The 18,482-nt window shown below is 37.0% G+C and overlaps 1 protein-coding gene across 1 annotated transcript in view; it reads right to left on the bottom strand.

Moving 5' to 3' along the window:
• Positions 1 to 18,482, bottom strand: part of Syt10 (synaptotagmin X) — a 57,443-nt gene that overhangs the window by 14,615 nt on the left and 24,346 nt on the right. Inside the window, exon 4 of the mRNA XM_005407171.1 lies at positions 14,730 to 15,297. Within this exon, the coding sequence (XP_005407228.1) occupies positions 14,730 to 15,297 (568 nt within the window). The remainder of the gene's footprint in view (positions 1 to 14,729; positions 15,298 to 18,482) is intronic.

Raw genomic sequence — 18,482 nt, 5'->3', positions numbered from 1 at the left:
CCCACAGACTGAGTATTCCCAGACCTCCACGCCTCCCGGAGGGTGGGCGAATGGATGGCTGACCTCAGTGAGCAGGCAGATCCTTGGGCTGTCTCTTTGTGGTCTGCCCTACACTACTGTGGCTTATAAGGCCATGCTGAGCCTACAATCCAAATTTTCTGGTACCATATAAAGAACCTAGAAATGAGTTGAAGCTCTCTAGAGATACAGCATAGATATAAGAAAATTATAAACCAAAGCTTTTATGTAAGAAGATTACATAATTTCTTATTCAATGCTCATTCACTAGTATTTTAGACAAAATTCTAACAAGAATGTTTACATAGTATATGAATAGGTAGCAGATGAAAACACATAGGCAATGAAGAGGTGGGGAGATTACTAGCAGCAATAAATAACAGAACAAAGACAGCAGGGATAAAAAGAAATGAATATTCTAAAATTAGTGACAATCTAGACTTACTCTGCATGAAGAAGAAGTAAGCCTTATTAAGGCTTAGTAGTTGCAATTCTCACCACTGTACTAGAAACTTGAATAGAAATTAATACTAAACATATTGGCCTGAGACATTAAGAAAATATAACCTGTATATTCCAGTTAAGAAGGTAGAGAAATAGCTGGGCATGATGACACATGTCAGTAATTCCAGCACTCTGGGAGCCTGAGGCAGGAGGATCTAAAGCTTGAGTCCTACCTGGGAAACTTAGCAATTTAGCAGGGCCCTGTCTCAAAAACAAACAAACAAACCAACAAACAGGAAAGATTCAAAAAGCTGGGGACATAGCTTAATACAAAGGGCCTGAGTTCCATTTTGGGGTCAAAAAATGTAAAGAACTGTATGCTATATTTCCATATTACTTTTTATCCAAGTTGTTTAAAATGCTTAAAGAGGTCATTTCTGCTCTGAATATCTGAAAATTTTATTTTTGTGCAACCTTAGTTTCTACAATTTTCTACAGTCATGAGTTTTGCATACAATCCTTTGAAAAAGTCTTATATCTCTGTGCAAATAGCCATTTGAAAGCCTGCTATAAAATCTAGGACATAGTGTTCCCTAAATTTCTTCCAGGTAAGAAGATATTTACTACTTTCTCATACACATGGATTTTTTTGGCTAGCACTCAACATTTACAATTCGCCTTTTGACTCTGTACTTAGAAGGGGGCGGACAAAGGAAGGTGGGTGCTGAGGCTGGGCTGGAGCTGCACAGCTGATTTCTTTATTTTGGCCCCAACAAGGAATTCCTTTTCTGATGATGAGCTTCAGTGAAGCTCATGGACTCAGTCATGTATACAATGTTTTACCCCTGTTTTCTCTTTCCAAAATAGAAGTAGACATCCAGCGAAATGTAAGTTGATACATAAACATTTATATTGTGTATCCTATTTTAGGACTAAGTGAATTCATAGTAAAGCCAAGCTGTAGTAACTGAGCATAAGAGATAGATTTAAAGGTTTGGGAGCTAGAGGGTAATAACTAAAAGAAACTTTCCTGGAGGGAGGTAACCATTACATTGGAGTCTAATGACAGAGGGGACTTCACAGAGAATAAGAGGAACAGTGTCAAACGTGAGCATTGTAACAAATACTCAGAAATAAGAATGGGCAATGTGTGTTGGAAAACAGGGAGTTTGGTGTCATGTTGGAGGAGGTTTAGGCTAGAGACGGTCTCCTGTGACCAAGAAGGAACCAAAGACTCCAGCGTGGCATGGTGGAAGGAGCAGAGATCCCTGGGTTAGAAGCGTCAGAGCTAAAATTCTACATCTTCTAATAGCAGTTCCCAGGTCATGGCGAGAATACTTGGCCTCTGTGAAGAGCAGTTTAATCACAAGTAAAATGGGAATAATGACATCTACCTTGTAAGGTAGGTACCAGCAAGGAAAGTGCCGGCTAGAGACAGACATTCAAAAAATAACAATGCTTGTAATGAAAGTAAGATTTGAAGAACATCTCTTTCTCCTGAATGGGCTAGACTGTGATGACAAAAGACAAAAGACAAAAGAGAGGCTGATGAAGTGGAAAAGGTATGAGAGGAGCTGAAGCAGCAAGGAGTGAATTCAGGCACATATTGGAAAAAAATGATAAAGACATTAAAAAAACTTGAAACAATTAGTTGCTATGGTGACAGAAGTAATCACATCTACTTAATACCCTAAGTGCAGCCTGCCTTTCACATCTTTTTAAGGGTCGAAAAACAAAAATGTTTTCCACCCTGCTAGAAGCTAGATGTATTACTATATTACTATATCAAAGGAACTTCATGAGGTTAGGAGTCCTTCATCCAATGTACACAAAATGAGCTATACTGAAGGGCAGACTCCCAGTGCATCTACAGACTCAGGCTACTAGCAATTATCTAATTCTTTCTGGCCCATACCTCTCGCTCAGCTGAGTAAATCGTGGACTTTGACTTTGAGCAATCTACTTCACCTCACTTAACTTGAATATCCTTCTATAAGATGAAGGTGTTCCAAGAGATTAATTTGTGTCCCAGCTCTGAAACTTTGTACTCTAAACATTAGTGCAAAATGAGGAACTAAGTAGAACACACAGTACAGGCATGTTCAAGAAGGTGTAGACAGGCCCCGGCCTGCATATTTGTTATAGAACTGGCGGAGCCTCATAGCAAAGACTGCAAAGGATGAATTGGTGCCGAGATCCCCATTTCCATATCAAGAACATGTGGTTATAAAACAATAGCTATCGTTTAAATTTCTAGAAAGTATGCTAGATCAGAAAGGTTCGAATCCTCACAGCAGAGAATTAGGGTAGACTTAGTTAGGGATTCATGAGGAAAGGCCATAAAGACTAATGGAAGTATAATGCCACGTATGCTGACCTTGGATTGCTAAAAGTCCCAAAACGATTCCCCAATGTGTGGTGGACACACAGGTCTTCCATGGAACTGACACGTGTGGCCCCAGTCCCCCAATTATTTTCTACCTTCATTTTACAAAGCTTCTGTTATGCTCCCACCACCTCCAATAACTACACAACAGCCATGGCAAATGCATCTTCAGTCCCTTAATATGTTTGCTCATTAGCATGCTCATGTTTATAGGCCACACCCAAATGCCAGGCACTGTTCTAGTCATCCGGAGAACACTCATGACCAAGGCAAACTTTTTCTCCTACTTGATCTCACAGGTGATAGCGGACACATTACTTAACCTTTCAGGATATCACACAACTAGTTAGGGAAAAGCTGGAAAAAAGATACAAGTATGCTGTATATATAAATATAAATATATATATATATATATTTGTAAAGTATGTCAGCTTTTTAATCCAGCATTGTAAGTAATTGTTCGAGGACTCCTTCAGATTCAGTTATAGGAATGGTGATGAAAGGTAATTGATTCTTTCCCTGAGCATCACCTTCAGTAGTGAATGGCAAATAGTCTGAACCTCACAGAACAAAAGCAGAGGAAGCAGCACCTACAGCAGCTCGCGGGGAGGCCTGGAGTCTCTGACAATAACCAGAAGCTCAGAACAGACCTCTGCCGTCTGTATCAGAGAACAACGTAACTGGCGCACAGTGGCCTCGGTTTCACAGCCCCTCCTCAGGAGCACTTAACCACGTCCCCTCTGATTCTCCCCACTGTCAGCAAGCGTTCCATTTTTGTGGCTGATAAAAATGACCTGGAGGGGTTAATTTAAAAGTCTCAACGTTTTCTATTTTGATTTCAGCCCCTCCAAATTCAAAGACCCAATGCAAAAATGGGCAGTTGAGATGAATACACATTTCTCAGACAAGGAGATACAAACGGCAAATAAATATATGAGAAAATGTTCAACATCATTAGTCATTCGAGAAATGCAAATTAAAACAACACTGAGATTCCACCTTACCCCAGTAAGAATGGCTAGCATTAAGAAATCAACCAATAACAAATGCTGGCGAGGCTGTGGAGAAATAGGAACCCTTCTCCACTGCTGGTGGGAATGCAGACTGGTGAAACCACTGTGGAAATCAGTTTGGAGATTCCTCCGAAAACTAGGTTTAGAGGTCCCATTCAACCCAGCTATCCCCCTGCTGGGTATTTTCCCAGAAGATCTAAAAACATCATATCACAGTGATATATGTGCACCTACGTTCATAGCAGCACAATTTGTAATTGCTAAAATGTGGAAGCAACCCAAATGTCCATCCACTGAGGATTGGATAAGAAAATTATGGTACTTTTATATAATGGAATATTACTCAGCTGTAAAGAAAGATAAACTCGAGGCCTTTATATTTAAATGGTCACAACTAGAGACCATACTCATAAGTGAAATAAATCAAACATACATGTGCAAGCACCGCATTGTGTCACTAGTGTAAAACTTGAAAGAGTTAATTTAAACTCGGAGGTATGATAGACACTGTGAAATGATAGGAAACCACTGAAGAGTAAAGGGCTTCTGGGATGTGGGAAAAGAGAAGGGAACGAAGGAGAAATTTTGTATGCATGTATATACAGGATAGATAACATGGTTGTTCTTCTGTCTTCTATTTCTATGCTGAAAGAAACTGTCAGTGAGTCTTTGGTTGACCAGTATTGCATGTCTATACCTGTTTTCATGAGAAGCCACTTTGAAGATATCAATATGTAATACAACCACCATTGTTAATTCCCTACCACTTTGTTTGTAACTCTGTATTGTCTGTATTGTGCTTGTGATATGTTGTAAAATGTTGTATGTCTGTTAATGTTTCCCTCCTTTTATCTTTAAAATAAAGAAAAATAAAAATTAAAATTAAAAATAAAAGTCTCAACGTGCAAAGATAACACGTCACAGGCCTAGTTTGCAGTCTGATACATAATAGGTGCTAGAAAAGAAAGTGCCACTTTGGTTTCCTCACCCCTAATTTTTCTGGGGTCCGTTATTGTTATAAGGTGGATGTTCGCTGAAGAGCGACTAAGTGGACAAGGAGGGAATGAACCCCCTGGGCGTCAGGTCTGCTCATGCCTTCACTTGCAGCAAGGACAGTCACTGCCTGAAGCGAGTGAGCGCCACTCAGAAATCAGGGAACAAGACAGCAAGGACACAGCTGGGTGCTGTGGGCTTTGTGACTGAAATCTCCTGCAACTGCCCAGGGTTTGCCCAAATATGAGACCCTGTGGATACAATAAAGTAAGAGTCAGGGCAGTTCTGAGCCACTTGAAGACACATGTATGGTCTGGAGCACTGCAGTTACAGGATGGTTATCTATTAGTTTTATTGGACTTTGTTTTGCTACAGGTCTCTCGAGTCTACCGTGGCCTGTGATGATGTCTGCGTGATTCCATAGTGCACAGAAATACATCCCTAACGTCTATAAATTACTCTTCCCTTTGCATATCTGACCACCCCCGTGTGGCAAGCAGAAGTGACATTAGCTGGCAAACGAGATGGAGGAGCAACTGCAAGACAGAAGACAATTACCAGTTTCTAGCCCACTCCTGACTTTCTTTTCAGAGAACCGTAATTTTTCAAAGAGCACTTTCTGTCGCAGGCCGGCTTTTCCGCTTCCCAGTGATTTGAAAGGAGACTTCCTTCTGTTCAGTTGGGTGGGGAAGGCGTGGGAAGAGGAGGCTTCTGCCCCAGACCTAGTCAGGTCCTCACCTTGTATTCCTACCACTGATTCTCTCCTTCGGCCTTCTTCACCTGAAGACAGCCAACGGCCACCAGATCAGACGCCCCTTAGCAAGACCTCCTCTACTCTGCATGCAGCAAAGAATGACGTTTGTATTAAGCACATAATGTTTACTTTTTGCCCTCTTAGAACTTTTTTATTTTTTAAAAGTAAATTAAAAAATACTGTATGTATTTGAGTTTATACCATGACATCATGGGAATCATACCCCACAAATCCAGGCAAAGTGCTTGGCTAAAGTCAACGTGAAAAAAGGGCAGTGAATGTGGCAGTGTGCAAGCGAGGGTGATCATAAACTCCCCTGGCATTCCACGGTTAATACTCGTAACATCCCAGGGACCTCTGTTGCCAGGGGTGCTACTTAACAGTCCCCGTGCTCCCGCTCAGTTCCCAATCCAAGCAGGAAATAACTTGTCTGCCAAGATTGCTTAGCTCTTCTGCAGCACATCCATGAAATTTAGCTTCCAGGAGCCAGAGCGCCCAGCTTATACAGACAGAGCCGAGGCCTCAAACTTGATTTAGCATTATAACCACTTGTGTAATAAGGATGCTGAAGCAAAGATGCAGGAGTTCAACTCACACAAGGGCAACTCAGGATACAAAAGTAGGATACAGCTTAGTAAAGAGTTCTCTCACCAGATCCGTTAAGGATATTTGATTCCCAGCACCACAAGAGTGGGGTGGGATTAAAAAATATGGGACAATGAGCTTCCTGGTGAAAGAAACTGGAGACTCTCAAACATTACTTATTATTTATAGATAGGGACATAGAAATGTGTGCAACAAAGTATTTCTGTAAGTTGTAATCAATTTGCATACTTTGCAGAATACTTTACACATATTTTTAAAACTTTTACAAAGTTCCTAACTCAGGGAATCCTTCTAATGATTGCTGTATGTGGACATCTGGACGTGAGGAACTTGGCTTCATTATTTTAGGGTCTATCTTAAATTCGTTTGCATGGTTCCACTCTTGCCTGGCAAAGTTTATTCTCTAAGTATTACCCAGAGATCTCATTGATGGACAACAAAACATGGCTTCCTCCTGAGCAAAACCCATCAATATTCTCATATGCCACTCAGAATAAAAGCCAAAGCTCTCCCCATGCCCTACAGGCTCTAGAAGATCTGTCCTTGAGCTGTCTCTCTGACTTTGACTCCTGAAAAGGCCTCCTTCAAAGCTGGGTAGTCTATGCAGCAACTCTAAGGCATGGCTACCAATCAAATTTCAGCGATAGTATTTGTGGTTCAGAAGCAAGATGACTGTACTATCCCAGATGCATTATATCTACACATTTTCAGTTTAAATTCAGTTTTTCTCCTTGTGAAGATTATAATTGCTGTTCAGCTGTTCCATCAATCTTAGGAATATTTCTCCATAGTGATACAGATAGGATAGCTTACATTGTCAATTTTTTACCCAGTGTATGGAATTAATGTTGGATTGAGTTTAAGACAAATTTAAATTTCAGATTCGCATCAAGTTTGCTTTCTTTGTTTGGTGAAATAATGATGTAATCAATATTAGAGGAAGCCAATATTTAAACTGCTATTAAAAACTAATATAATCACTGTGGGCTGCTTCATGGCCAATTGCCGTCCAAGCTTTCCATGAAGTTTAAAAGTGGTAAGAATACACGGATAGGACAGTGAAGGTTTGTTCTCAAAGCACACATAGATGTGATCCAACTTAAAATAATAATAAACTATGGTGAGTAACTGAATAAGAAATATGTATGAGTCAGAATTATTTTTAACATCTGCCTGAGCTGAGCAGGTGGTAAGCCAGAACCATGCTTTGAGAACTCGTGCAGTCTTGTAATATTCTATGATAGATTTTCTGCATGTAAACTTTACTTAAATTTAAAATAAGTTTATATTGCAACATAGCTGTTTTTCAGCTCAAAATGACTAAAGACCTCATAGATTGGTTTGTGATATTTACTTGTGTCCTTTGACTTTATCAATAATGAATTAATGGCGGCCCATGGACAGATGTGCATGCCGTGGCATTCTAGGCCCAGGTTTACTGCGGAGATGATACATAAATTGTGCATAGAGGAGATGTGGGTTCATCAACCCAACCTATAGACATATGGGTACAATACTGCCTCCTGTACCTTGAGAGGGGCAGTTAGACAGCCCCTCGCTGAGAAGGTCCACTTCCCATAACCCTTACTTTCTACACCTTTCTCCTTAGTGAAGTGGGAATTTTGTCACTCTTTAAAATGTAACTAGCATATTATTATACAGTTAAACTTTAGAAGAGAACTCACTGACAGTGAAATGCAAAAATATACAGTATTATCCTCAACCTGGGATAGATCACTTACAGTTGGAAGTTGAATTTTAAAATATAAGAACACATATTAAAATTTTTCAACATTTAAAGATAATGTAGTAATGTGTAATAAAATACATTACTTCAAAGCAAACCTTAGCAGGAACATGTATTACCCTGAAAGGTTGAAACAATAAACACAGTTCCTTTGTATGTTACATCTAGGTCAACTTTTTCTTTGCATATTTTTTTTATTTTAAAGAGAATAAAAAACAATAACAACATAGACAAACACAAAACAACACAAAAACAATAAAAATGATACAGGGTTTCAAAACAAAATGATAGGAATTAACAGTGTTTGTTATATTACATGTTATTATCTTCAGGGAGAATGCTCAGATTACCAGATGTAAGAATGCAAGATTGATCAAACCATTAAAGAGAATAAGAAAATAATAATAAAAAAAACATTAGAAATGATACAGAGCTTCTCTAAACAAGATGGTAGAAATTTACTAGTGGTTGCTATATTGCATATTGTTGTCCTCAAATTAGTTGTTCAGATTATTAGATACAAGCACGCAAAATTGGTCAAAAAAATTTAAGCATTTCCTTTCAATATATCAATAATGCAATTATCCTAGTTATCCATATATATATTTTTCCATCTTTCTTTCTTTCTTTCTTTCTTTCTTTCTTTCTTTCTTTCTTTCTTTCTTTCTTTCTTTCTTTTTTCTTTCTCTTTCTTTCTTTCTTTCTTTCTTTCTCTCTTTTTTTCTTTCTTCCTTCTTTTTCTTTCTTCCTTTCTTCCTTCCTTTTCTTTGTTTCTTTCTTTCGTTTCTTTCTTTCTTTTTTTCTCTCCTTTCCCTCATCCCAATTGTTCCTTCCCTTTGAGCAATTTCTTTCCCTTTCCCTTGGGCTTTATTTACACTTTCAGGTTCTTACACTAGGGAGACAATATGATGTTTACACATACGGGTCTGATTTATTTCACTCATGAGTATTGTCTCTAGTTGCATCCATTTACCTATAAAAGCCTCTAGTTTATCTTTTTGTTATAGCTGAGGAGTACTCCATTGTATAAAAATACCACATCATTTTTATCCATTCCTGAGTTGATGGGCATTTGGGCTGTTTCCAAGATTTAGCTATGACAAATTGTGCTACTACAAAAATGCTTCGGGAGCTGCAGTGACTGCTCTCCCACCCCTCCTCCAATGGCTTGGGACCCAAGCGGAACCCTGGACAGCTTCAGTAGCCTTGGGGGACCATGTCCTGCCCCCCAACACCCATGCAGGAGATAAGCCAACTTTTGCACATACTTGATGGGCACTTAGAAAATAATGGAGTCAAATATTTTATGCCTGTAAACTAGGTGTGGTATGCATGTGCACCTGCCTTTCTTGGGAGGATTCTTAGGTGTCCAGAGCATGGCTAGTGCTAAAAGATGTTTATTGATTAGATGAGCAGATAAACAGCATGTAAAACCAAGTTGGTTCCATTCAGAAAGGGAAATCTTTTACACACTTACCTCTACTTTGAATGGCTTCTTAAGCATGGGTGGGGAAACTATATTTAAATATTCAAAATATGTTAAGTCTTTAAAGTTACAGAATTTTTCAAGAGTTGATTAAACATTTGAATATTACAGACATAGTTTAAAAATAAAAAAAATAGAAGACAATCAATAATTCCTTTTCTAAATTCATTCATCCAGCTTGTTCCACTTTTCCAATAAGTAACTATGACTCAATTCTTGTCTGTCTTCATGGAGTTTTTTGAGTATGACCCTGTGGTTTAATTCTCCAGAAGTGGTACAAAGCACACTGCTTTGCAATGTCAGTTTTCCCTGTGTTGGGTATATCTTTGTGTTCGTACAAGGGGTGACTGATTTATCATGTTTGTGATATATAATAGGATGATCCCCTAAACTAATTTTTACACATGACAAAGACATAGATCTATTGTTCTCTTTGACACTGCATCAAATTTAAAAAAAGAAAACGTACCAATCCTTCACAAAATATTAATTCTTATATAGAAATAGCTTATTAATTATGAGTGCAAGAACATTTGACCCTGTCTGCCACACGCTGAATAATTTTTTATTTACACAAAGTAGGTAATGCTGACAAAATCTAACTAAGCAAATCTTTATTGATTTGTAGGCATCATTTCACCATTTTTTCCCTTTCATAAGTGGTTGATCTGCACTTACATTCATTTTACCCTGGACCTTCTGTGAAAATGTGCCGTATTGTTTATTCAATAAGTATGTATTGATTAACCACTAAACACTCACTTAGATATGCCCTAAGACACGCAAGAGAGTTACTCAATCATTTCTAACTTCCACAAGCTCACAAGCAAGTGGCAGACACAAGGCAAATACTCGTAAAATATGTAAGTGCAGCACACCACGCGTCATTAGCCCGGTAGCACCTTTCCCTTCTTCCTGTGAACTCGCGGGAATCAGGCTGCAGTTTTCCTCCTGCCCTGTTGGGGGCCTAAGGCCCCTCCATTTCAGAGCCCACCTTTCCTACGCACACATCCAGTGCTCCTCTAGGATAGTAGCTGCAGTAATTTCACTCTCCTGCTAGAAGCCAAATAAACATAAACCCCTACGTCATCAAAGGGCCGCCGGCTTCCTTTTGGAATGGGGTCCTCCAGGGCGCCCATCCGCTTCCTCATCTCAGACTTGTTCTCCACATGATCCTCCCCAAATCATTCATTAGGCTTGATTTATTTCCCGTTCCTCATGCTGTTTTCTCTTCAAGGAATAATCAGCTCATCATTTTAGAATTTTATCATACTCCAAAAGCGATCTTAATTCTACTTTCACAGAGATGCAGTCTGACACCAGGAACTGTACAGAAGACTAAGCCTTATATTTTGTCTCTTGTTAGACTGAAGTCCTTAGTCAAAACTTATATTTTACTACTATTTCTGTACACTTTAGAACTGAATATATTTTGTACATAGACCATTCTTAGCAAGTATTTATGGGATAAAACCAAAGCTATCTGAATTAAATGTAGGACAAAAAGTACCTTTATAGAATAAACTATCCTAAGATTAATTTGGATAAGGCCTTGGACAGGACTTTGGACTTATGGACAGAAAAATGTGGCACAGATTTTCAGATGGAAATTTTTAGAAATGAGACACTTAAAAACAATTTTCAAAAATCACAAAACCCAGAAATTCTGATTTTCAGAATTCTGTTTTCAACAATTATAAGATATAATTGGCATGAAATAGGAAAAAAAGTCATGGCATTTACATCCATGTGCTCACAAAGCAGGACTTACTGATCCTAAAAAGAATCATTAAAAACTAAAGACAAAGACAAACCAACTCTTGCATTTTCAATTGGTCAAATATACTTTGTTTTCCACAGGAAATATTGGACTAAGTTCATTCGCGTTTCTATGAAAGCACTGTTGAAGATTCACAAGTGATTATTTCAAACAAGAATCTTAAATTATAATAATCCTTACTATACAAGAATATTTGTATTTGTCATCAGTATCTCTTAATGAAATGATAGGTAGTCTTACAATTCAACATATTGGATTATCTGTTACATGTACTCCTTTATATTTGCATATCAGTATCACATTGGATGAATGACAACATATACTACACTTCTATTTTCTTTTCATACTCTTTCTAGAAAAGGATAATTTCAATATGAAATTGTTTAAAACTAAATATATGTAACAAAAATAAAGTTTTTGAACTGAACTTCAATGTCATTTAAACATTTTTTATTAATAAAATATGACATTGTTTAATGATTTGCTAAAATCTGAAAAAAAAAATTTAACTGAATGTTATATCTAACCATAAAGATGATACTATTGTATACTATGCTCTTTGGCTCAATATAGTAGTCTAGAAATTGATGTTTTTTCCTGGGTTCCCAATGGAAAAGCTATAAACAGGATTTTGAATAATGTGTGTGGCTCAATGTTCTAGTTAAGGAGAAAGGCTTCCTACTAGGATAAGTTAAAAATAAATTTTATTTTCTGTCTACTTTTATATGCAGGACACTGATGTGAAGAAGCAGGTGTGGCAGGCAGAAAATACCTGCCTCTTAATTCTTGGAGTCTATAAATGTGTCACATGACACGGGGGACCTTGCAGATGTGATGAATGTCTGAGCCCAGAGAAGGGGAGATTTTTACTCATGGGGGGCCGGGCTAAGCCAAGGCATGAATGCCTGTGGTTGGAGAATGGAAGCAAGCGGATCTTTCCACTTGGCTCCAGAAAGGAAGGCACATCAGGCTTTGAGGCAAACTATGATGTTTTAAGATACTGAATTTGTGTGTGTATGGGGGGGAGGGTTAGAGCACATATAGAAAGTTGATATGCCAGACATTTGATAGTTAAAAATGTAAAAGATGTAAAATGTAAAAGATGTAAAATGTAAAATGTAAAAAATGTAAAAGAATGTAAAAATGTAAAAATGTTTATTAACATTTTCAAAACACAACTATGTAAGTGTTCTTAGGAACCAAAACCTGAAGTTTCCACAAGGAATTAAAATTTTTTTCTAATGACCAGCTTAAAATACCAAAAATGATGATTAAAAAAAAGTGTCCATTAGTAGTACAGGGAGCACAGTTGAGGCTGAGGGACCACTCCCCCCGCCCCATATGAATTTGGGCAACACCCCAGGGCCAATCATTCTTCCATTGTTCTAAGAGAAGAAAAATAAAATCACAAAGACCTTTGAAATCTTGATAGCTCCAGCCCAGAGCATGCATGAGTCAGATCTCCTGGCTTCACCTTCAGTAATCTTTTCCCCACTCGAACCTTGTTAAAGGTTCACACGTATGGACTGCATCCCACTATGTCATTCACTGTCCAGGCATGTCTGGAAAGTCCTGCGATGACTCAGCATCCAGTCAATCATTCCTGTCAGTCTTATCCAGTGGTCCAGCCAGAGGTTCCTGGTCTGAAAGCCTGATTTATCTTTGTGCTTTTTATTTTTTTGGCATCTTCACACCACTTTTCTTTTCACGGTCTTTCTTGTTTCTGCTGGCACAGACCTGCCCTGAACATATGTTTCCCTTATCTTCAATAAATGTAGCTGGGTTCTTTTTACCTTTGGGTGCAGTTTGTTCCCCATACACAAGAGCCTGAACCTTATCTGTCAGATCCACTAAGCAGTATCACAGCAGTATCCATCTCTTTTTAGAAAATTCCTAATTTTTAGAAAATTTGTGGATTACTTACCTTTGAATCGCAGTGTATGACTACAACATGCTTCGACACAATTTTTCTACTTAGAGCATAACACATACATAGTAGCACTCAGTAAATATAGTATTTGTTCAACATACAGAAGCAATAATATGAGTAAAGATTCAAAAGGAACAACCTGGCAATCACTATCACCACCTTTAGAATTCTAGAAGCTGTGATGTTTCTAAAAGCAGTAAAAATCACTGTTGATCATAATTTCCTGCAGGAACATAAGTGATACAGAAAAACCACCATGATGTCAAAAGAACCCTAAGGTGCCTTTGAAACATTATCCAATTTCAGACTTTCTTCTTTGTTTCTTCATAAATAGCACAATGGAGACCATGAAATAAAACCTACCACCTGAAAATGTTCTGTTAATACAATATTAAACTGACAGTAACAACTTTTAGATTAACTCATCTATAAAATTTATGACGGTATAACCATCCCAAATACTGTGACTGTAATTAGCAAAACACTGACAAAGGAAAAAACAGAAAAGGAGCTATTTTGAATTTTTAAAATTGTTTTCTTTTTAAAAGCCCTTGTCTATATTCAAAAGTTCAATATATTTAAATTTATTTTGGTAAAACTTAAACAAAAGATGGTAAAAAGATGAAGACAGCCTGACGGCAAAAAGTTAAATGCTTCCACTTAAAAACTAAAAACAAGACAATTTAGCAATTTAACCTAGGAGATCAGCTATCTAGTTCCGGTCTAATTCTATAATGCTGCCCTGGGTGAGTAGTCTTCAATTTAAAGTTAAATGAAGAAAAAACAAATTTATGAAAAACAGCAGTTTTTAGGATAAAATTTATCTTAAATGTATACAATAAGAAAATGGTTGGACATTTAGTATAATACATTAAACAGATACGACATGAAAGAAAGTTAGTATGAATGAATTTAAACATAGCATGACCTTAGTTCTTTTAATGTAAGCATGGCAAAAAGTTGGGAATCCATATGCTTAAATGAATGATAAAATAGTTGCATAATCTGTAGCAGTGTTGATCATCTTTATTGAATGCTACATGCTTTTTCTGTTTTCCAAATTTGCAACTACGCGCTGGTATTGTATAGGTAGCAAAAGCATTTTGTAATGAAGAAAACTTCTAATGTGAGCAACCTCATCTCTGTCATTCAGCATTTCATACTCTGAACCCATGTGTTCCGTGAAAGCTTCTGAAGTAACGGTCAAACCAAATAATATCAAAGTATGTTAGGTTTGTTCTGAAGAACAGATCACCTTAAGTAATGGAAATCAATCTTAACCAGGAGGAATCTGAGTGCTGGGATAGGTTACATGTAAGTATTTTGCAAGAGAAAGGTCCCACTATTTTTGGCAACTTGTAAGTGCTGCTTTGTTATTTAAAAAAATCACTAATGTTATTCATATTGTCTTAGATGTCCAGGTTCTTCTTCTACACCCAGATCCCACCTTTGCAGGCTTTTAGGATATAAATTCTAAAACTGTGTGGAATTTATTGTAATGATCTATGCAATAGTCTTACATATCACCATAGGTCCAATAAAAAAACAATATATTGGTGGAATTATACTTACTGTGGTAGCGCAATGAATGTCTTTCCATATTGTGGCTTCTCTGGAGAGATCAGAGACTTCAAACAAATTATCAAGAATCACTTCTCCAATCATGTCATGTCTAGAAAATCTGTCAAAATCGTATACACTGAAATGTAGTTTGCGGTTGCTTATCTGATCATATACTACTGGAAACTGAAAAGTTTCATCAAATAGAGGATTTAAAGTCTTTCTGTGCACACGGGTCTGAAATTTCTTTTTCCTGTCTGGAAGAAGATACATCTTCACATATGGATCTGAAGTTCCTGTGAAGTCTTTCGCAGGGAGATCTAAGGCTTTGATAATTTTCACAACTAGAAGCTCATTTTCATAATCATACTGGAGTGTAAAGTTAAGTTTCCCACAGGTTTTGACGTCTTCAGTTCTGTTGCCCTCGGAGTCAACCGATTTCTGTTTGTAGAGCTCTGGTTTTATCCTCCCTATACTGGTTGTTGTTTCTCCTCTTTGTAAAACAGGTTCAGTGCCCATGCTGAAATCCACACTGGACACCTGCATTTGCCTTGGTAGGTGTCTCCTGAAGGAATTGTGTCTGTATACACAAAAAAAATTATTTAAATATATCACTTTGATAACAATATTTTAAAATGGCATACAAACTCTCCCCAATTCCCAGGAGAATGAAAAGGTATCTGCATCTACATAGTTGCACATGCGTGCTCTCTCTCTCTCTCTCTCTCTCGCACACACACACACACACATTTCTACTTTAAAATAACAGAAATTCAATAGTCAAAGAAACCCTCCTAAAACTCTGGAGTTCACACAGATGTACCTATGAGCTTTTGGAATTTTGTATTCTCAATCATAAGCAAATAATTATAAAGACTGCTATAGGGAAACATAATTACCAACAAAATTCAATATTGCACAAAAAATGTTATCTGTCCTCTGGGTATATGTAGATGTAAATAGCACATTGAGAAAGTCATTTCAGTGGCTGGTTGCTTTTTATCTGATTGTGTGGGTCTCATGAAATTCACGTTTTAGTGAGCACTAAATGTGTGTAAGTAATTAAAATATGTTAATTATTCCTAATTCTTAAACAACTGAATATTTATTTTAAAAAAATATAAAGTTCTAACAGCCAAAATGAATATGTTTTCCTTTTATCAACATGGTATGAGCTTCAGAAATGCTAAGGACAAAAATACAGGTAGAGTTTTATAATTTGGATCTACGGTAATAGTTTTAAAATTTCTAACATTTCATACAGTCACAGTTACAGCTTATCAGGTAAACATTTCCAGAGTTTTAAAATATACAAATTTACTATTGTCTTCAGAATATGATTTACATTAAGATCTGCTTTCTCTTATGCTATCTCTATGATTTCCAGAATGAGTTATACCAACCTAAATGTCTTGAACAGGCTTAGTCTTGGCACATTTGCTTTCATCTCTCCTCGGTCTGTCCATCAGATTAATCAGTTTTTGGAGTAGTATAATTATTACCTTGACTTGGATGATTCTGCATATATGTCCCATTACATCAATTTCTAGTCCCATTACTCTAGATCTTTCATGAAAATGTCTAAATAGACGGGATTCCACCCAAAACTTTAGCAAACTTATCAGTTTCTCCCTCTGCTCTTAAAATAGTTCCCTTTCCCAGTCTAGTGTTGACAATTTTATGAGTCACTCATACTTGGAAATATGTAGGGTGCTTTAAATCACCTTTCCTTCCTCCATGACATTTACTCAATGTTGTAAGCCCTGTTATTTGCTGATGAAAATCTCATATAACTAAACTTTCCATTCCATTTCTGTTGCTGTCCAGCCCAGACCTTCATCGCCCTGTACTGTCTTCCTCCAGCCCTCAGCCTGCGACTTCTTATCTGTTCAGCACGGTGTCAGGGAACTCCCCTTCCAAGTCCCTACTCACTTCTGCTGTTTATTGCATGAAATCCACAGCTCTATGGTATTGCTTAATTAATATTTGATTCAGCAATGCACACATAAAGACTGACTTCTTAAAGAATAATAAAAGGATTAGTGAACATCCAGAAAGGGAATGGAAAACAAAGGAAGGAGGAAAATCAGGGCAAAGGCAAAGATAGGATTAATTCTTCCTTGAAGGATGGCTGAGTAAGAATTTAGGAAGTTGTGGGTAGATAGACTTCAGCTTAATATACGGGAATGCTTAAAAATATCTAGAGCTACACAACATGAACTTCTACAAACTAGAAGTGTAAAACAAAGGTTCAGTGTTTAAGAAAAGAATTTTGGCTTTAATTGAGATGCTAGACTGTTGTTTTCTAACCTAAATTTCCATGACTCTCTATCATCCTATAGTTTTTTTGGCAATTTTATTGGCTTCATTAGCCATAGCATCATTGTGGTGTGCTCATACAAGGTGTTCGTCAAAATCAGAACTACAATATGACGTGCTGCCAAGTTCATTCTCTTACATTTTGCTGGCTTGTCACTTGTAACTGGACTGAAATATAGAACAATTATTCAAATATTTGCATAGAAATGCTTACAACTGTACTATTATTTATAGATTTAAAAAAAGGAAAGAATTTACAGTTCAGTATAGACCCTGGAAATTAAGATAAAAACAGCAAGTGGTGGATGGGTGCCGCAGGTGAAAATATAAATATTCTGGTTGGCCTCACTGCCGAATGTCACCAAAAACCGCATGGATGAACAGAGCAGACTTACAGAAAAGGCTCCAGCATCAGAATGGAGGTAGTGAATACAGGAACTAAAATGACAGGAGATAATATAGGATGGCAATTTGGGATAAAATATAAGACTAATAAAAACAAGAAGAATATAACAACCGCTGTTAATTCATATTATTTTGTCTTGAAACCCTGTGTCACTTTACATGTTCTTGCTTTGGTTTGTTTATATCTGTGATGCTGGTATGCTATGATTGTTCTTTTTTTTTTCTCATTTGCTACTCTCTTTAAAATAAAATTTAAAAAAACAAAAATAAAAGTAAATATACATTTACATTTTCACATACAAAATTAAAATGCACCCTTGTTCTCCAGGATTTTTTTCTAATAAGGCTAATATGGTGAGTGCTTATGACGTGGCAGGGAGGGTATAAATTCTTCATTATGGGAGGACTTACTTGGTCCTCCTATGACTCTATGAAGTACTCTCCATTACGTTCTCTATCTTACAAACTAGGATACTGAGGCACACAAAGTGACCTACTCAAAGCTAGGCAGGGGCTAAAGTGAAACTCTGATGGAGTCGCTCTTGACTACCATGATGAACTGTGATATTCAAGATAATCCCATTTCACCAAGTTATTTCACCAATGGTTTTACATAAACATATAAAATGATGAGCATTACATGGGCTTTCACAAAACTTTTACCGCTTGACAGCTACTTAATTCTGTAGGATCGAAAGATTACTTGGCTGAAATAACCAAAGATATATTTTTAGAGATGTTTGTCATTTCCTTGATTAGTTACCAAGAATTAAAAGAAAGAGGTATTTAATTTGTAAATACAATTATAATTAGTAAGCAAAACGTTCTTATCAAATTTGTCATTGTACAGTGTATAAGAAATGACTTTCTGAAAATAGCAAAGTCAAATTTCTAATTTATGCTATGCCATATATTCAAGAACAAGCTAAAATCTGACTATAATTGAAAAACTATTTCTATATAGAGATATATTTAGGAGTACTTTCAGCTGAATGGATTAACTAGTAATTAAAACTAGATTAATTTAGATGTCCATATTTC

This window comes from Chinchilla lanigera, unplaced genomic scaffold, assembly GCF_000276665.1.
Source record: "Chinchilla lanigera isolate Chin_1 unplaced genomic scaffold, ChiLan1.0 scaffold00104, whole genome shotgun sequence".
NCBI classification, from domain to species: Eukaryota; Metazoa; Chordata; class Mammalia; order Rodentia; family Chinchillidae; genus Chinchilla; species Chinchilla lanigera.
The sequence above is the reverse complement of the archived record's forward strand: the minus strand, read 5'-3'. Positions and strand labels throughout refer to the sequence as shown.